At 38.3% G+C, this 21,955-nt stretch overlaps 1 protein-coding gene across 1 annotated transcript; it reads left to right on the top strand.

Annotated features, from left to right (window-relative positions):
• The first annotated feature begins 539 nt into the window (after positions 1–539).
• Positions 540–19,610, top strand: LOC139725771 (uncharacterized). The gene is made up of 16 exons (XM_071636852.1): positions 540–627; positions 1,686–2,969; positions 7,501–7,755; positions 7,997–8,109; positions 8,368–8,599; positions 9,198–9,314; positions 9,888–10,009; positions 10,599–10,745; positions 11,965–12,150; positions 13,717–14,124; positions 15,582–15,758; positions 16,183–16,289; positions 17,011–17,294; positions 17,649–17,715; positions 18,116–18,374; positions 19,341–19,610. Exons 1-16 carry the CDS (start codon positions 540–542, stop codon positions 19,608–19,610), a joined length of 4,116 nt encoding a protein of 1,371 aa, XP_071492953.1.
• Positions 19,611–21,955: the final 2,345 nt, after the last annotated feature.

Below are 21,955 nucleotides of genomic sequence, written 5' to 3'. Positions count from 1 at the left end.
TTGAATCTCTCACGTATTATCATCCACCGTAAGTTCAGATTGTTCCAGCACATTTTGAATTAAAGTTATCTTTTTATGAAATATAATGAACATTTTACGTGCAGTATGAGAATGTTCCAAACACTATGTGAAGACAAACAATGTTACTGCACAAATGAGGTTCGGAAGTTTTATTTGCATTGACAATACGCTTCGGGGAAGCCATATTCTAGTTTGATTCATTTTTGATTGAAGAAAACAACTGCAAATTCTAAAAATGATCATCATGACTGTGTATTGCTCACACTATAATGATCCAGCTAACCATGAAAGTCAGCTCTTTTCATAAGGTCAATACACAATTTGTAGGCTTGGTAAGCCAAGCAGATTTTGAGCATAGAGGTACAAGCTTACGACATCAAATTGTGGCGACACCACGTATATAAGCAAAAATTATCAAAGTTTGTTACAATACAAGTGTTGTTGTTTTTTTAACTGCCGATGCGTTTCTATGCACACAACGTGTAGATTTTGACGAAATAACACACAAGTCGCTCTACATGCTTGCCATGGAGTCGAAATCCTGGTACTCTGTACTGGTCGCTCTGGTTTTGTGCACGTTTCGCCCGTCACAGTGTACAGATGGAGGTAAGAAGTCCTGTAACTTCCAGGATGTATCGGCAGCTCCTGAAAGTTATCAATGTACCTCATTTTGAACCATTCTGTCTGCTAGAATCTTATATAAAGGGGATGGCTAGTAACTGGTCAGTGGGAATCAGTGGGAATGCTGGGGTATGATTGTTTCAATCCTTGTGGGATTCATTTAAGAGTACATTATATATCTATTGTTGTGTGATTAAATTAAACATTAAACATTAAATTGCACATTATTTGAATATGAGACCATTCTGAAGCAAATAATTTTCACATAACAATAGATATATAATGTACTCTTAAATGAATCCCACAAGGATTGCAACAATCATCCCCCAGCATTCCACTGATCAGTTACAGTACTAGCCATCCCCTTTAAACTCGTATCAAATGAGAGTCACTGGCAATAGTCAAGGGGGTTATTGACTTCATTTCATTCTGATTTCTTTGTGTGTTGATAATTGTATTTTTGTGCTCCACTTGTGTCTTCATTGACAGATATTCGCTATAAAGTGATTCATGACTTTAGTCGTAATTATCATTCTGATATGCTATCACCATTGTTATAGGCCTATTGCATTATTATCTGACACACTGTAACAGATACTTCAAAACAGACATATTTACACAATAATATTTCATGTCAAAATAGTTTTGGTATTAAAATAAATGCAGAAGGATATTACTATACCCTCTGTCAGCTGTCTGTCGTTGTATCATAATTCGTCAAGAGTTTCTATTAAAAAGTTTTATATTTTAGATGATAGTGTAACACTCTTGCTGGATTAAGAAACTTAGAAATGCACTTGGAAATCATCATACAATATCAATTTGTGTTGTCTTTTTGTTTTAATGCGGAGAGCATGGTTGTAAAATGGTACCTTAACGTCTGACCATAAGATGGTAATGAATTAGATGGACGGAAATAGATTACAACTGGCTCGTTGCGTCAGAAATGTGGTGAACCCTGTAGACTGAGTTTATGATACATTTATTTGATGATACATGTATTCAGATTTCAATTAACTCGTTCACATGACTCCTGTTTCCAGGTAGCCCGAGTGAATCCGTAGGCCAGCGATTTGTGTTCACCTTCCCTCAGCAGTATTACAGTAACTCTATATGTCGACTCTTCATGGCTAGCGCTTCTGGAGAAAGTGTCAGCGTCACAATCAATGCCCCACTAGACTCCCACCAACTCACACTGATAGTTGATGGAGTCGATGGAGGTAACTATACCCTACCGCAGAGTCTTTGCGCGGGGGGAACTGCAGGCAAAAGTCATTTGTCGACGATTGTTGTAGAGGCAGATGACAATATATCTCTACATGCCGAGGGAATTCACGAACTTTTAGCGGCCTCGGCAGATGCATTCCTGGTGCTACCTGAAAATTCCGTGGGATATGATTACATCATCGCCAGCTCCTCTCCAAACGAAGACTTCGATAAATCTCAGTTCTCCGTGACAGTTCTTGAAGATGCAACGTCCATAACTATCCATTTTAATCACGAATTTCAACATCTGTCTGAGACCCCTTTCGTGACGTACAGACCAAGTCAGCCATTGACTCTAACTCTTTCTCAATACGAATCGATTCAATTCCAGAGCTCGTCCGATTTCACGGGAACTCGCGTAAGTGCCAATAAGCCCATTTCCGTTTCCTCGGGAAACACATGTAACGTTGTGAGTCCCCAACACCCTAATGCCAATCACGATTACTTTGTGGAACAGCTACCGCCGATCGATAAACTTGGGTCTCGCTATATTATTGCTCCATTTGCAAATATCCCAAACGGGTTCGTCTTCAGGGTCATAGCCCCATACAACAACACGATCATTGTAATCAACGGCACAGATTCTTTTACTTTGGAAGAGAATACCTTCTATGAAGAGGACATCGAAACTTCTCAACCAATTCGAGTTGAGGCTACAAAGCCCGTGCTCGTTGTCCAGTTCATGAAATCTCATTTAGAGGGTCCTTTGTCGTTTGAAAGTGGCCCATCAATGACGCTAGTCCTAGCAGAAAACCAATATTCTCAAGGCCCTGTAGTGTTCAATGCCATTGAGTACGATGATGCGTTTGCTACGGTGGTGATGCCGGCCGGAAGTGCTTCCACACTGAGAGTTAACGGAGAAACAGTCACATCAAGCTCGTGGGAAGTTTTTGAGATGCCTTCTTTCGATTCAGTGATCATCTCTGGACAATTGAGGGGAGCTGGGCGACACGTTGTAGAAAGCAGCGTGCCGTCAACCAACTTCGCAGTCTACATCTATTCACCAGGCTTATCTGTCAGTTACGCCACACTTGCAGCAATATGCTTCACATGTATTGAAGGTACGTGACATAAGCTTTTTTGTTTGTTTGCTTGCTCGTTTGTAAGTCACTTCTATCTGCAATCTGTAACAGTATTCGTATTTCCTTTTTTTATTGAGAGCTGACATATCTATATGACATTTTATACCCCTTTACATCCATGACAGGAGATTGTTGATACAGAATTTTACCCCATTCAAAGTATTATTGTTATCTGTTATGACAATATAATTCATGCGAAGAGTCAATTTTCGATCGATTTCATCCGATACTAAAAGTTACATGAAGATTTGTGTTTAACATCAATGAACACATCACAACCTCATCTGAGTATACTTCAAAATGTGGTTTTGGATGAGAATGTAATTTCCCTCTGCATGATCCTCATAAATCATTTGACATATAGTATGTACATTGTAACATATGAAAACTAAGTATAAACGATTGCAACAGATCGGTTCCAATAAAATGCATGTCTAAGTAAAATCGAAGCAATGGAACCACCACATTTACATGAATAACGCTGCTATCATTATGTTTTATGAAAACTACGTTTATGCACATTACCTGATTCTTCCTTTGGTTCATTTTCTGGTTTTACTCTTTGGCCAATGACTGCCAAAGGATTAAAAGATATTTGTGTCTGCCATAAATGTAAACAATTGTTGTCTTCAGAGAAAGTTCATGCGTGATATCTTTATCATTTGATTGAAGAAATATTCACCAAACATTTCTCTCATACTCACTACATTGGAAAGTCTCGCTCATTCTATAAACCTGTTGCGTTCAATTTATTAATTCTTTGCATACAGAGCCGAAAATGACATCGACAGCAACGGATTTAAGAACGGCAAACCCTGCAACTACTACCGAGATGTCTCCACGTCAAACTACGACAGGTACATTTCATTAGAAACACGATTATTCGCAAAGCATTTCTGGAGGCCATTACATCACGTAAGGCTCTATATACGGACATGGTGTCAATCCTTAAGACAACCTAAAGAGGAAATGTCACTTCATGCTCAAGTTTGATGTAATAGAGATAATTTGAACAACTGAAATCATGTAGTTTTCATTGGACATCAATTACGAACGTTATAACGTTGCTATAGCACTATGATTTAGGAAAACATTAGGTTATTCTTCCTTTGGTTCATTTTCTGCTTTTGCTTTTTGGCCAAATTACTGATAAAGGATTAAAAGATATTTGTGTCTACCATAAACGTAAATAGTTGTTGTCTTCAGAGAAAGTTCATGCGCGATATCTTCATCATTTGATTAAAGAAATCTCACCAAACAGTTCTCCCATACTACTTGACATGCCTTAGAAAGTCTCGCTCATTTTGTACACCTTTTGTATTGAATCCATTGATTTTGTGCACGCAGAACTAAAAATGACATCGATGGCGTCAGAATTTACCACGGCAAATCTTGTAACTACCACTGAAATGTCTACACGTCAAACTACGACAGGTATATTTCAGTAGAAACATGATATATTCGCAAAGCATTTTTGGAGGCTATGACAACACGAAACGCTCTACGGACATTGTGTCAATCCTTAAGACAGTCTAAAAAGGAAATATCACTCCATGCTCAATTTTGATGTAATAGAGATAATCCGAACAATGAAATCATAGAGTTTTCATTAGACATCAATCACGAACGTATGTGCGTTCTGTATCGTCAGGTTGTCCTATACCGTGATTTCGTGTAAAGTGCAATGTTATTCCATGTTAAGGTTTGACTTTCAAAAATCGAGACAATGACAATTTGTGTCTACTACTATATAGTATAATCATCTGTAGAAAGTCTGCAGTATGATAACTCTATAGATCATCTAAATTGAAGAACTCTGTTCGATACAAACCCATGCTCACTGAATGGGAAAGTCTCACCCATGCCATAAACCTGTCTTGTCGAATCTGTTAATTCTTTTCATACAGAAACAGAAATTACATCTACGGCGTCGGAGTTTACAACGGCAACTACCACTGAGATGTCTACACGTCAAACTACAACAGGTATATTACAGTAGAAACAAACATTGACAAACATACTTGTTTAGCACTGCTTTTGGACATAACAACACGCACATGAATTATTTTTTTTTTTTCTTTGCGGACTGGTTTCCTACCATAAGGAAGTTTAAGATGCAATATCACTCCATATGTGCATCAGGATTTTTCTTGCAATGGTTTTCTTTTTCTTTCTTTTGTTAATTGAGCCTACAGAGTGGGTGAACAGATAAATAAAAAAAGACATTTTATATACTGTATATATATATATATATATATATATATATATATATATAATTTATACATAATATGCGTCACACATTGTACACTTTATATGAAAAGAGAAAAAGTAAGTAGTGTCATTGTAATGTGGACGAGATGACGAAATACTATTTTGCATGCTTTGCCTTTTTATGGATATTTGGGAAACAGGAACAGAAAGCACTAATACAGTAACACCCAGTCCTGGTCTGATGAGCGTAACAACTGAATCCTCGACACCTGGGATTCATGGAACTACGAGTGAGTTGCTTTAAGAATCGTGACTGGTCTACGTTGCACGAGGCATGAGTCATCTTCTGGACATATAGCGATGTCTACATTTAACGAAAAATATGGTTTATCCATAATGATCGCTCACAATAGGATCTTGGAATTCTGAACATGAAGTGGATAAGAGAGATTTCGGGTGATTGAAATTACATTAAAAGCTATGATTTTTTCCCCGGATAAAATACTGATGTTTTCAATTTCTTATTAGATGGGCTCTTCGTGGTGTTGTAGTGGGTAGTCTCAGCTTGGTCATGTTTGTTCACCCCTGCTGGGAAGAACACAGGATCCCACAGTGTGAAACCTCGTGTGAATCACAGTGTGAACACATTGTGAACACAGTCTGAAATCTCTCCACACTGTTAATTTCGAGCAATTTAACCTCGTGAACACATTGTGAATTATCAATTCACAGTGTGAAACAAAACATTACTACGTGAACACTGTATGAAAAACCCCACAACCGTATGAAGTCATCTTCACACTGTTAAATTCGAGCGTTTTCACATAGTGAAACACTGTATGTGAACACATTGAGAACACACTGTGGGACACTGTGGTCTTTCCAGCAGAGACAGTACAAACAAAATTCAGAATTTTCAAAAACACACGAAAGACAGAATTAGCAAGAACATTCACTTTTATTTGCAATTCCGTAAGCCTTTCTCAAATTGCACTGACACCAAAATATGGTTTAAACTATTATACCATACAATATGCTGCAAATGAATGTCTAAATTATATAGAGCTTCTTAGGTGAAATTCCTTCGTTATAAGTTAAGATGTACAGGAATACCAACACATCGTGGCGACATCATTCGTCAAACATATAAACTCAGATGTACGATGCTGTATAACTAACAATGATTCATTGCTTCTTTATTTACAGAATATTATAAGATGAAAAGTTTTCATGTAGAGGAATGATATACCACTCTGCGAAAAAGGTAACAAGGAACATTGGGAGATATTTATAAGTAAACTTATGCATGTATCATAACTGTAAGTGCGTTGTGTATAAATATATATATATATATATATATATATATATATATATAAGAAATAAACTGGTAATGCATTTTTTTTTTGCCAATAAAGAATGAGTTTATTGTCAAGACTCTTGAAGAAGGCGGAGGCCGCTGAAAATTTGAGTCGAATAAACTCATTCTTTATTGGCAAAAAAAATGCATTACCAGTTTATTTCTTCATTTCTTCGTGGAGCCAATACGTGAATTCTCAACATGTTTATATAATTCTATATATATATATATATATATGTATATATACGTATGTATGTGTATATATTACCTTATGAAGTCTGTTTTTTCTAGTGCCCTCTTGCTCAGTACAAAATCCGTGTGTCCGCGGGACTTGTATCAACGATATTTCAAGGCAATCCCGCTGTCAATGTGAGGCTGGTTACACTGGTGCGCGATGTGACGTCATCATCATCGATACATCAGGTGAGTTTCCAATGTCAGGCTTTTACACGTAAGCGTTTCGGGCTCAAGTTCAAGTTCAAGTTGTTTTATTTCATCTCCAACAAAGTGAGTATACAATGAATTATTTGGGTATATAAATGATGTCACGAAATCAATATAACAACGTAATGAATATAATAAGTACAACAATATAATGAACATAATGACATGTAATAAAGACACTGGTGAATTGTTAACAGAGATACACATAAATGCCTTATCTTTATGGTAAACCCCGAAACAAATTGTTGGAAATGGAGGGGACTGCTAAAAAGCAGAACTTGTAGTATACATTCCCCTAAAAAGAAACACAGACTGTTCATATAAATTCAATAAATAATAGATAGATTAGACCTTGAACGCCTTTCAACATCAGCATTATGGCCATCTGCCGGTTTATTCGATGCCTTAAATAGACTCTGTACATATCTGTTAAAGACGAAACTAAAACTTTCAACAAAGTGTTCTAATCCACTTCTTTCTCCATCTGATTGTCGACAGTTCCCCCTAGAGTGTCGGAGCACCCACTTAGCCAGACAGTGAATATGAACTCCACGGTCCAATTAACCTGCCGGTTTGAGCACGCGAGGCGCCATGACTGGTACAGAAATGACGTCATAATAGAAAACACCGAGAATTTGAACACGTTGATAATCTCATCCGTCACTGCGAGAGACATTGGATACTACTTCTGTCTAGGAGTCGGCTGGAATGATCAAACTGTGCAGACAAATACCGCTTCGGTGTACGTTGAAAGTACGTCCGCAAGTCTAATCGAACAACAATACTATTGATCTCTTTTTCAACTATCTGACTCTGTTTGTTCCCTGGTATACACCTTAAATCTTTTCACTCTCGTTTATGTCTCTTTTTCGTTACTTCCTTACTTACGTTCTCCTTTTCATATCGATATACTTGCAACGTAAGATAGAGTATGAGCTACCTGGCGTTCTTGTCAGCTGGTCAATGACATCGAATATTCTATTCTATGTTTTAGACGTGGCGAATATCCAGGTGACCGGAGCACGGTTTGACATCACCTTTACCGAAGACCTGAGGGACCCGTCATCAACAGGCTTTCGGGAAACAGCCAATAACATCAGCAGCTTTGTGAGTATGACGTCAGAATCGGAGACAGAACAATATTAACCTTGTTAACACCACAGCTTTGCATATCCATCAGCACTGAAACAATGACGTGTTTCTACGAATACGAATGAATATTTATTACATCACAAATCATTTGAGTGATTTTCGAATCAATACTGGTGATTGATAGAGAGATACATGCGACGTTCTTGCCCGATTTTCGAATCAATACTGGAGATTGATAGGGAGCTACATGCGACGTTCTTGTCCCATACACAGGTTGAAACCGGTTTGATGTCGGCCAACAACACCTACTTCGAGACGCCACCTACGGTTGTTTGTAGCAGACTGACGAGTGGGAGCGTCGTGGCAGATATGAACATCTTCATTGAGGGAGATTCAGACTCATCGGCCGTGACATTAGAGAGTCAGATTCAAGAGTCAATGTCTAGCCTTGCCGACATGTCAAATGGCTATCTAGATGCCTCTACGATTCGAGTTCAGAACAAGGGTGAGGGGCTGATAGGGCTCGTTGTGTATATGTGTGTGGGTTGACCACAAAAAAGAAAGAAAGAAAGAAAGAAAGACTGCTAGTATGAAACGAGGATGTAATATAGGAGTATAAAAATTGAGAAAAGAGTATTCTTGTGTATAATTGCACGTGTGTTTGCGTGTGTGTGCATGTACGTGCGTTGTGCATGGTGCATACGTATTAGCGTTCTGCCGTTGGTTGGTGCGTATACATGTCTTGCTTGTATACATCTTTACTAAAAAAACAAAAACAAAAACCCAAAGACAGAACAGTTGCCCAAAAACATTTCGGCATTCTTCTGAATGTCGCGAATGTCTCAAACCCAATTATGAGCCCTATTTGTGTGTTTGTTTGACCACCCGTGCAAGTTAATGCATGTCCATGTGAATGTGAAGTGTATGAAGGTGGGGATAATGTCGCTTTGATATTATTTACAGTGTAAATTGCATTTTGAAGAGAGTAATAATTATAGCATCAACACTGATCAGAGTGAATCAAGCTTTGTACTAATATCATGTGAGCTGACTTTTACACCAAGGAACTAATAAAGTCGAACAATTCCTATGCTTACATACAGCTATATGTCCGAATACAACGTGGACCTCTCCAAGATTCGGAGATGTTGTATTTCCAGTAGGAGAAATCGATACTTGGGCCAACTCCACGGGCCTCTGTCCTTTCAACTCCACGCGTCGTAAGTTTACATAGATTATCATATACTTCTTTTTCTTTTTACCTTACGGGACATCATTGTCCCAATTACATGTGTGTCATTTTTTTTCTTTGATATTGTGTACAAAGTAAATAATTACATTTTCAACTTTGGTTTTAACACAATTATTCCATTTCCAAGTAAATGCATATCCCAATGTACTTTCTTTAACTGGAAGACACAAATATCAGAAATGACACATTATTATCTAAAATAATACTACACTCTATGATAAAAAGCATTCACTGATGAGTAGAAATAAGCTTCTCTGGGCGAAAGGAAATCATTCACACATCATGTACAGTCAGGATACATTAGCATCTACCCAGTCACTGCGCTATAGCTTCCGTGTTTGTGTGTATCCTCAGAAATTAAGTTGAGAATTCCTGTTTCCACGAATTCCCTTCATTCCAGTGTTCATTTCATTATTCCAAAAAAAAAAAGACATTACAATAGCTCACGAACTTCCCAATTGCTAACCACTGCTCTGAAAATGCGACAGTTGTCCTTACATAACTACGTCTACTTCGTGTATCTTTCATATTCTTCTTTTAGCACATCAACCAATCGCGATCGCAAGGTGCGTTGGAGATTTCATTTCCCAGAGCACATGGCAACCCGAAGACAATTGTGGACCAATCAGGAACGTGACTGAACTTCTCATGGAGTTGTCTCAAGTCAGTTTACTCCTCATGCGTAAAAAACAACAACAACAACACACCAACTACATAAATGTGTATTATGTCTTGCATGCCTTCAAGGCTTACATCAGAAATATATTTCCGTTTTCCTTCCTCCTTTTTTTTTCTGTGCAAAATTTTCCTGCGTGCGCATGCCTAGGTTGTCGTATGTAATAACCAGTGTTTTTGAAAAGAAGATACATGTATTATGCAAATACTGATTGTTATTTTCACATGTATATATACTGTTGCTTTAGACGGATGTATGTAAAATGTCATGTACATTTGTAAATTGTGAATAGTCCATTAACTGAAGTATTGTAATTCTTTATGTTTCCTTTGTAAACTAAATGTATTTTAGCCTCTGGGCGGATTGTTTTTTCAGTTAATAAACAGCATCAGTTCAATTCAATGAAAACAACAACAACAACAATACAGGGAAAATTGATTCTTTTTGACTTTCCTCCTCCATTTGCCTGTGTCTCCCTGGTTATCTACATTTTTCCTATGAAATATCCTTTTTTTTCTTTCTTCTGGCAATGATTGAGAGGCCTGACCTGTATATTTATCAACCTGTAACTTACAGACACGGATTACTGAGGAGTCAGTTGGTGACGTAAGTGAGCAGGTTGCAGAGATTACAACCAATATTCAGAGTGTCACTGCAGATGACGTCATCCTCGTTTCCGAACTTTTCACGAGAATTGCCGATCTGAACACCACTGATCCTGCCGTACGTACAAGCTCATTTTAATCTTCGTTTTTGACGTAAGCAGTGCAGTAAGGATATATTAAACGATGTTAACTGTGTTAATATTTTGTGTGACCTTATTCAAATAATAAATCAAATGGCTATTATAGTCATACAGACTGTAGATACCCAAAGTGAGCCATCATCACAAAAAGGAAAAAAAATGAATTCAGATGCAGTCAAGAATGCGTAATGATCATGCACATATACAGCATGTATAACAGGAGACCTCCGGATGATTTTCAGACTTTGATTCTACATTTGAAGATCTATAAATTGGTTATACTGGGTACAGAGTGTCAGAAGCTATATTGTGATTTGGATGAGGAATAAGAATATTTTCAAAATTTATAACAAAAAGCAACAAACAAGGATAATGACATGATGGCAGCTTCACCACAAGAATACATGAGTAGGGGCTCAAGAAAGCAGAACAAAAGAAGAAAGCATGAATGCATAAATTCTACGCAGATGAACTTGTTATTGGAATGGAATTACATTGCTACATTTCTGAAGTATGTGAACCTCCTATGTAATCATCCTTGTTCAGTGTAATTTGTTTGGGTTTTTTTCAGAGTATTGATTTCTCTGCTCAATGACCATAACTGAATTCCACAAATCCATACATGGCGCTGTCCATTTATCTAAAACGTGATGTGAAGTAATGAAAATCGTCTAGAATGTCCCTTTAACACAAAAGAGGGGATTTCCACACACAAAAGATAACCTGCTTCATAATGAGACCGAAAAGATTTGCCTTTCAAAACGTATTCATACTTCGAAGTTTTGTGCGGACCGTATCTAAAAACGTTAAATCTTCAAATCTTAAAGCATCGTGTTTTGTTTTGCTTTTTTCCCGCAACTTCGATATCTTCATCTGATAGCAATGTTTATCCGCTTGAAGGGTAACAAATTGTAAAGGAACCTAACTTTCTCTTCTCTGCTCAGGTGGGAAAAGTCTGTAATTTTTGAAATAATTGTCTTGATAATTGTGACATTCATTCATAGCAGTTATCTCAAATACATAAATGTGTAGCGATAATTTTCAGTCAACATAGAATGGAACGCACTTTTATTTTTTTTTCTAAATCAAAAGTAGGTTTCCAATATTGATATCGTCTAAATAGCTTCCACCTTAATATGTTTACCCTATATACCAAATGAGAGGCAGTAGTATTAAAAGATACGTTACGTCTTTCAGGTAACAGAACATGCTACCAGAATAGTCAGCAACCTCGCAGGGGTTTCGGCATCCACACTTTTGGCAGCAGAGAGTGAAACTGGAGCGATTAGTGATGTTGTCGAGGCGTTCCAAAAACAGCTACGGGAAGTCCCCTTGTCCGAGGGCGAAATCCTGAACATTGTGCAGCCAAATGTAGCGGTGCAGGTGAGACTTCATACTCGAGTGAGTCGAGAAGGAGAAACGGATTTCAGATATGTTAATCACTTGCAACATGTCTAACTTATATACCTGTGAGGCTACGATGAGTTTTCGTACTCTATAACTCTACATCTACATCATCTTTAGATATCAACTGCATGCAACCATAATCCATCCCTATAGCTAGACAACAAGTAGATTTTTGAGAGGCAATTCTTGACATACGAGAAATTGCCTAGTGTTAAGTGTGTGTGTGTGTGTGTGTATGTGCGTTTGTGTGTGTGTATGTGTGCGTGTGTGTGTGTGTGTGTGTGTGCGCGCGCGCGCGTGTGTGTATGTGTGTTTGTGTGTGTGTGTGTCAGGGGTATACAAGATGAGTATCTATATGGGTGCATGCACTGCCACTTCGCAGTTTTTGAACGGAATATCTCGCATTAAACAGATGTCATGCATGCTTTAATGAAACGCTGCTACCAAATTTGAAGACGAAAGCAATAAGCCCAGTAAATATTCGACGCTGTCTGTGCTCTCTACAAGAGGCAACTAATGGCTTTTTTACTGCTCCTTTTATCTCATCCATGGCATCACGAAGCGTCATCCAAAAGAGGTCCAATGGTCCTGTCTTCACAAGCATGTTTGCGAGAAACCGCTCGTTCCATAAATATCCAACTCGTCACTCAGATGAATTCCATCTGCCTTTAACTAGAACAATGTTTACACAATCTATATTTACATTTGCTGGACCTAAATATTGGAACAACCTTTCTAACAGTTTGAGGGCATCTCCAGGTTTAAGTTCTTTTAAGAGTAATCTGAAGAAAAATATTTTGAATAGTTATAAGAATTGTTGATTCTTTATTGGTTGCAAAGAAGTGTAAAATCCAACCTTATATTCTATTGAAATTACAGCTAAGCGGCTCCATCCATCCACTACCTCTCGTGTCCTTCTATTTTTTTTTTGTCTTTTATCTTCACTCCACACATTAAGCTGCTTTCTCCCCCTCCCCCTCTCTCTCTCATACACACACACACACACACACACACACACACACACACACTACTTTGTTTCTCTCCTCTCTTTTCCGGCATGACAGCGACTTAGTGTAGGGATTTGTTCAGGGTTTTTGTTTCGGATAAGTTAGGTTATAGGTCTTTTTGTCTTAGTTTCTTTGTTTCATCCATTTTCAATGCTTATCAGTCTATCGATCATATAATTTCTTGTATTACGTGTGGGGGGAATGCAGCCTACAAGCTCAGCTTTTTAGCATTCCTCCCCATTTCCAACATTTTCCTATACCTACAAGTTTTCTGTAAATTTATCCTTTACTTTCTATGATGAAATTTATGCACTGTATTCAGTTTTTGTAATATACTTATATGTTTCTGTTGGAAATGAAAAATAAATGAATGAATGAATGAATGGGTTGCTGCCCAGATCGACCAGGGAGTTGAGAGAGGATCTCCCAACGTCCCTGATTCTGTAGTTATTTTTGTTCGCCATATTTCATATTATACTCTTGCCCTGGCATGACCCTATATCCTAACTGTTCGAACCTTGTGATCCGCACACAGATTCAAAGCATCCCATCTGACACACTTGGAGACGGCATGCAGCTCTCACTGTCTGGCTCCACCGAAGCTGATCTGACAATGGCCAATTTCATCACGGAATCCTCAAGCGCAGAAAATGACGACAATGGCGATGCCGAGCTTATTGTTGGAGTTGGCATTCCTCAAGAGGTCATTAACTCCCTGACTGAATCTGGATCGGGATCTGCCGCCTTGCCTGATAACATCCGGGTCACCCTAGTTGTGTTCTCGACTCCTGCACTGTTCATATCCACAGAGCTTCAAAGCATTAATGAGCAAAATGAGGATTTCAATCGCACGGTCAACTCACCCGTATTGGCCCTGACCATTGGGGAGGGCAGACTGTCAAATCTCACCGTACCAATTGATTTTACCTTTTCTACGCTCATAGTAAGTATATTCGCAATATTGACCTAAATTCTACTCCTTAGTTCCTACGTTGTGTACTCCTTTCAACTGGCTATCAAAGTGATAAACAATTCAATTCAAAAACCACTTTCCGCGAAAATGCACTTTGAACATCAGAATCAAGTAGAGCAATTATTAGAATAATTGCCTCCTGACATTGTCAGGTCAATGGAAAGAATATGCTGTACTTTCAAAAGAGTACTGAATTTGAAACATATCTTCTTTGACGTCCATCCCTAATTAAAATGTCTGTCTTCCCCTCAAGGAGTTTGCGTCTGCCCCATGTTGACATAATATACATGTACTCTTCTCCTCCATCTTTTGACTCTGATAGCAGGATTTTTTGAGCTACAAACGTGGGTTTTTTTTTATTTCCCTAGATATTCCATATGAATATTGATGTGTCTTTTTGCTACGACTAGCATTATATACAGGTACCGGCACTAAAGCATCGTGATCACTTTATCGGTATATTATAATGTAAATATACTTTATGGGGAACCTTGGTCTCCCATAATGCTGGTCAATGATTGGTTCTAGTGCAATCACGTGACTTATGCAGCGAGGATCAGAATCGTAACATTTCGAGCAGTGGCGTCAGTTCGGTAATATAACTCCGAATTTGACAGACTACCGACGGGGCTAGAATAAAATGAAGTGTGTTCATGTTGATCATGTACATAATATAACAAATAATTATTCCCTTTTCTATATCGTTTTTACATGACACTCCATAATTTGATGAGAGTTATATTTTCCCCTCGAGACAATATTTTCCCAAAGCGGGCAGGGCTGAAGGAAAATACTGTCTCGTGTCTCTAATATGATCCCTTGGGAGAAAATACTCCCTCGGGGATATCTAGTGCAATATTACTTCTTCAAAGAAACATTATCTTGATAGTAATATGTGGTCCTCGGATCGAGGTCTGCACGATACACACTGAGAAATAAAGGTTCAAATGCGCACCCTATCTGTCTCTATAGCAGCACCCTGGGGTGCACATTTGAACCTTTTATTATGCAAGTAGAAAATTAAATCTCTTAATATTTATATTCATACCTACAAAGATGCAGACATATCCACCAGGGTGTAAGTTTGATCTTACGAGTAAACCTTGGTACTCGTGGTCCAAATTTTCAATTCACAACGGATTAGCACAAAACTGAGGGTGCATATTCGCACCCCTGCAGGTTCAAAATATTGGGGTGCAAAGTTGCACCCTATAGGGTGATTGTATAGCGACAATTTTGGGGTTCAAATTTGAATCCGTATTTCTTAGTGTGTATTGCTGCCTCCAAGACCGACACAGACTGTTAAAAACTTTCCGCGAACATTGACTGCTACGCATTGGACGTTACATAATGCCCTATACGAACGAGATCTCACTGAACAATTTAGTGACACTTTGGTTATCATCTCCCCGTCTCCCTTGTTACAGCCCGGCTACGCGAATCCACTGTGCTCCTTCTGGGATGTTGGATTAAACGACTGGTCGCAAGAGGGATGCTCATTGGTATCGAGTTCAGAAAGTTCCTCTGGACAGGGGGACGAAATCTCTGGTACGGAGACGATCATGTGTGAATGTGATCACTTGACACACTTTGCCGTACTCATGGTAAGAATTCTCTTCGTTCTCTTCCTTTCTCTTGATATCTCTAGAATATCTTTATCACACTTGTCCTTCTATTGTCTAACTGTGTACTCTTTACTTGGCATCTTGATTCTGAACTCTCAGGATTCTGTGTCCATTAAATCGTAACTATGCAGACCTGTATCAAGTAAGGCTGTAAAGGAGACTGGTCCTATAGTGGAGATTGTATGATATAAATACACTCTGGAAAGTCAGAAAAGTTACTTTAAAGAAGATAGTCAACATGGTAAAAGCCAATAAACCACATTTGCCATTTACTTTGTTACTTGTTCATTCGTGTGTGTGTGTGTGTGTGTGTGTGTGTTTTGTGTTTTGTTGTTGTTGTTGTTGTTGTTGTTGTCTTCTATTTTAATAACAAATGAGCGAAATGTCGTGTTTCTTCATGTAGGACACCAGTGGTGGCACGGACCCAGTGTACAGAGTCCTCAGCTACATCGGTTGTGGAATATCCGTGCTAGCTCTTCTCATCACACTGTTTACATACCTGTGGAATAAGTAAGTCACACTTTTCTACATCTCTCAACTAACGCTGTATACCCGATATGTTTACATCAATTTTTATCAATCATTTCTATTTTGTATTCTCAGGGTGCACGTTTTACATAGTCATTACACAAAGCATAAGGTGTCGATAATTTAATAGACGGGATTTCATCATGAAAACCTTGGAGAAAAAAGCATTCACATCATGGAACTATTACATCATCTACCAGGACGTCTATAAAGGTTGATAGTTTTTGTTGTTGTTTTTTTAATCTGCATGCTCTCTATGCATACGGAAGTGACTCAAGATGTTATAAAACAGATATGCACGAGTAATGAGCGAAAATCAATCTCTGGCGTCCTTTGGAGTATTTCAACCGTTTAAGTCTCTACGAAATAGTTGCGCTGGTAAAAACCGTGTCTACTTGTACACATACAGATTGTTTATTGTAAATTCATTTGGAAACTCCTTTGTGTTTTACACCTGTCATGCCTGTTTGGTTTTGTGTTGCTATTGTTTTATGCTAATATTTATTTCATGTCATGAAGCGAGGGAGTTCAGTATGCCTTGCAATAGTTGATGTATGCACTCTTACGCCAATGGACGTCACTCATTGCATAACCCATGGCATCATCTTTTCTTTTTATTTGAAAGCCCCCCTTTATGGTTGACATAAGTTGCAGTGTTTAAAAACCGAAGAGATCTCTAAATGCCAGTGTGTTTTCATTTCAGGGAGCTGAGAAAGTCCCAGACACAGAAAATCCTCATCTCTCTGTGCGCTACGCTGTTGTGTCTCTACGTATCATTCATCGTAATGGTGTCTCTGGACACAGCCACGGGTCGAGCTGAGATCACGATAGGTCCGTGTGCAGTGATGGCGGCTATCGTTCACTACTTCATCTTGTCCTCGATCACGTGGATGGGCGTGGAAGGTTTCAACATCTATCTCGGCATCGTCCGAGTCTTCCAAACATACATTCCTGGCTTCATGTTAAAAGCAGCTTTCGTCGCATGGGGTGCGTAAAGATATTATGTGTGTGTGTGTGTGTGTGTGTGTGTGTGTGTGTGTGTGTGTCTGTGTGTGTCTGTGTGTGTCTGTTTGTATGTGTGCCTGTGTCTGTATGTGTGTGCGTGTGTGTGTGTGTGAGCGTGTGTATGTACTCATGCGTATCAGGTATTTTCCTAAATATATATCACGTGTACAAGGTATATTTCACCACAAGCATGCATATGCATGTTTTGTGTTACTTTAATCGTCAAATTTCGTAAATACGTTTCACTGATAGAATGTATTGTTTTTCTTTAAATAATCAGAGTGTTCAACTTTCTCTCATTCCAACCACGTGCCAACCATTATACCATTGCTACAGGGTTACCCGCTGTCATAGTGATTATCACTGGGGCCATCGCTCGGGAATACTACGCCACTCGTGATGTGTAAGTTGCGTAACAGCTCAGAAATTCTCAGTTTCGTTTCCATGTTTCGTTACTATTAGTTTGAATATATTTTGTTAACAATAAAAAAGACAAAGTTTGCAATAGTCTTGTAATATCAGGCCCTAAATGACTGCAGAAATAATTATATGCGTATATCAAATTTGTATGAGTATAAAAGTTTCATTTTAAAGCAGAATTTTTGATGAGATCGGTAAGATATCTTTGTATGGGTATGGATTTTGTTTGATTTTATGTGACCATGGACCATGGAATATATTAGTAAGACTAGTAAACCATCATGTGGTCAGACTGCTCTAAGTCTCCTTTTGGGGGATTGATATTTCTGCTACGTGATATTAAGTTTTACTTTGTGTTGATTGTTTTCCTTGACACTACACAGCTGTTTCCTTGGTTACTGGGCCCGAGTTGGAGGCCTCCTCATACCAATGGCCGTCATCCTTACCATCAACACCGTCATCTTCCTGATGGTAATGTGGCGACTCCACACCTCCGCCAAGGCGTTCGCAGAGAACAAAGTGAGCTACAGAAAGCAGCGGCAGGACGCCATCTCTCGGCTGCAAAACGCCATCTGTGTTTCCGTTCTCCTTGGGCTAACATGGGTAACTGGCTACCTTCTTCTCATCGATGGACTCAGACAGGTTTGTCACTTTTAGATTGAAATTCTTCCTTTAGAGGCAGAGAGGATGAGATGTTAGTATGTTTTACGTTCAATTGTGCACAATATACAAAGGTCGTAGCACTGCAGAACAGTGGAATGAGGCCATTGTAGCTTCTGTACCATACAAAGTACAGGTACAATACTATTAGCAGGAAAGGGCTAAACTGTCATTCATAGATCTTTCAAACACTGCAACAGGAAGAGTGCACCTAGCATGACGAGTTCCTTATTTCTTGATAAACTGTACTCTCCATTTGCCGTAATGATCCTGTCAGCGATGAGGTAAGCAGCTCACCTGTGCTGAATGAATGGACATTAGTGTGGCAGAGACGTCTGTCGCCGTAATATTAAAAAAAAAAAAAATGTATAGTTTTGAAATTAATGTTGACTGTGATCGTTATCTACGCTGAATCTTTTCATGTTTATCATCCTTAATTTTTTTTTCCAAAGACTTAACTTCTTCATTCCCAAGCGTATGTGTTATTTTTTGGTATTCCTGAGCCTACGTGTAGTGTTACACTTTTTTAATATTTCAGTCTTAGATATATACTTTTATCAACACGACAGGAAGCCACTAAATCGTTTATCTTTAATGATAAGCGACACAGGTTATTCTCCTGCTCATGTATGATATTGTAAAAGTGAACAATACGCCTTGCTCTTCAACAGTCCCCTCCATTTCCAACAATGTTGATTCGGTATTGTCATATCAAAGGTTACATAATCTATTGTACTGCAATTCAGTATTTTCCTATGTTATAATATATTATTATAATGACTTTGTGTAATTGTGTCTAATCAACTAAATGATTTATTGCAGGTGCATTTTTGTTGGAAATGAAGTTAATGCAAAATTAAATGATTCATAATCTGTGTCATTGAATGTCATTATATAAACTCTTCAAACTCATGACGAGTGCGGTGTTTTGTCGTTTATTCCCGGCAGGTAGTGGAAGTCATCTTCATCATCGTGAATTCTCTTCAAGGTCTCTTCATTTTCCTTCTTTACTGTTTGCGAGTTGCTCGTGTCCGAAGACTTTGGGGCCTCACCTGCTGTGACGATGGATCGATCAAAGATGCTACCACCATTTCCAAGATCACCTCAACTTCCTTGGTATCACAAACCCACGATACCGACCTTGGCGGAGAGCTTTACTCGGGTGCGACGATGAACCCCACGTATGACATCGGTCCTGAGGAAGAAGCGCCACTCTAACAATCGATCATTCCCTCGTGCTCCTCAACCCGGATAGATGCCAATCAAAAAAGAAGACAAACAAACAAACAAACAAAACATGATATGATGACCAACCCGGATTTCCGATCATCATAGATGGCCATTTATTTCTGTTTGCATTGAAAACATGATATACTGAAACGCATTTTTGAATGGCATAAATGTAAAGCTTCTAGAGATGTCAAGGTTGGGCCTCGGGTATTCGTTATGTTGCGTTCACCTGCAGTGAGTTCTCCCAACCGTTCTGATTATGGTGAGACAGATGTTACTCCGGAAGTAGACAGACATTAAAGTTCCAAACACTGAAATAACTTTTTTCAATGCTTTTGTATAAAGAACCAATCGTTCATATAACCTGATGAAAATAGTAAGAATACCAAACTTTTACCAAAAACGTTACTAAACTATTGACTATGCTATATCACTGTACACTCACACTGTCATAACTGTTGTATTGTATTTTGTAATTTGTGTTACAAAGTTTCATTGGAATCTTGCTATCTGTACTATTCCTTTCGATTTTTCAGCATTTTCATATGTATTCAAAATAATTTGCAAGCTTGTACAGTATATTTTGTTTATTGTTCATTGTAATCTTATAAATGCACTCATTTCCTTTAAAATTTGTATCTATATTTTTCTACTGAAAATGGAACACACATAATGTATGTAAAAGAAAAAATAAATTGTATTTCATTGTCTTGCCGCATGTAAAATGATATGTAATTCTAGTAAAACGCAATGATGGCAACTGTCGTATAGCAATATTCTCTAAATTCTGAAAGCCAGGTGCTTGCGGAAATAACTTGCGGGGTATCACAGGACACTTCTCGCGTCCGGTGGGGTGGTGAGTTGTAGAGAGTGTGGGTGTCTGAAGGGACCGTGGTGTCTCCGTGCTCTTGAAGGAACGCCCTTCGAGAGCGTGTAATTTTCACACTTACAGCATTCAGATTTTATATGGTTATAGATATAGCTACTTTTTATATTGATATCTATGCTTCTAGATATTTTTTCGATAATTGTGTGCATTTTTTAAAAGAAATTGTGCTTTTGAATCGTTTTAGCATGTATGTTGTTCCTTTTTATGAGATGAATAAAGAAGAAATGAAATGAAAAGTTAACAGGAATCTTCCTCCAGCTAGGTGAATATAAAGATATGATAATACAATACATGTCATTATAATCATATAGCAAGCTCGGCTATGCGCGACAGCAGGACGGTGTCACGCTGAGTACCCAATCATAGACGTTGATATGAGTGATATAGCGCCATCATGGCTAGCTGTGCGCTAAATGGTTTCACGAAATTTTCTTGAAAATAACCACACTTACGCGTGAATGTTCATGTTTAGTTTCAGTGCTAGCGATGCAATTTTATTTTCTTTCAATCACAATCCTTCGAGACTCATAACAGATGTTTTCGTTCATATGTAAATTTAAATCATTTGTTCATTTTTTTTTCCATTTGTTCATTTTCCATCTGAGAAGATGGCTGGATAGCCCATATTCAGCTCTGCTAAGCTGGTCTTCCATGGGGTCTAGTTGGAAGTGAGGCGGGACCACTTCACTGGGTTAAACACCCTACTCTTTGCGATGAATGAATGAAGTGGGATCTTTTATGTGCATGAGTTGTGACTCTCTCATATACGGGACCTCCATTTTATGTCCTATCCGAGGGACAGACTCCCTGTCTGTCCCTCAACATAAAAATTAACTTCAAAATCACACCAGAGCAAAATTGGTCTCGTTAATAGTAAAGTTATATCATTCTATGGTTTTATTTTTTGTGTGTATTCTTCGAGTAATCTTTTGCAGCAGCTGATCAAGTTATTGAAATATAAAATTCTTATCATGTCTTGATGGTACTCCTGTTGCCAGATTCACACATGTTTTCATATGCTTAAAATGGGGAGTCAGTAAACATTTTGAGGTGGTTTTGGTTGTATTCTGTAATAAATGATGCTCACATTACATCTCATATGATCCTCAAATGTCTTTCCTCGAGTTTCATTTATATCCAAGGGTTTTTCATGATGCACTTGTCACAGTGTACAATCACGTATAATTGACACAGTAATTCCATCGTGTGAACAGTAGCCCTACATTCTAGCTAGCACGTATTTATAATTATGTTTGCTTTTATTTTCTCTTCATTTGCGTATATTGTGTATATTTGATACTGTGCCTGGATAAGGAAAAAAAAAATAAAGATAGAATCGAACCTCACGGAACCAAAGTTTCATAAAATTTTGCCCTACCTCAGTGCTGCATGCTACATGCTGCATAAAGTGCCTTGACGATGAGGGCGCTATGAAATGAAGAAA

This window comes from Diadema antillarum, unplaced genomic scaffold, assembly GCF_040938485.1.
Source record: "Diadema antillarum isolate AM-2024a unplaced genomic scaffold, OU_Dant_1.0 seq00000059_RagTag, whole genome shotgun sequence".
Lineage (NCBI taxonomy): Eukaryota > Metazoa > Echinodermata > Echinoidea > Diadematoida > Diadematidae > Diadema > Diadema antillarum.
The sequence above is the reverse complement of the archived record's forward strand: the minus strand, read 5'-3'. Positions and strand labels throughout refer to the sequence as shown.

What these genes read in the sequence shown, in the direction of transcription:
- LOC139725771 (XM_071636852.1), top strand. Translation starts at nt 540, where the DNA reads ATGCTTGCCATGGAGTCGAAATCCTGGTACTCTGTACTGGTCGCTCTG. An exon ending in CCAATAACATCAGCAGCTTT is followed by an intron (nt 8,110 to 8,367) that starts GTGAGTATGACG and finishes TCCCATACACAG; the next exon opens with GTTGAAACCGGTTTGATGTC. An exon ending in GATTCGAGTTCAGAACAAGG is followed by an intron (nt 8,600 to 9,197) that starts GTGAGGGGCTGA and finishes GCTTACATACAG; the next exon opens with CTATATGTCCGAATACAACG.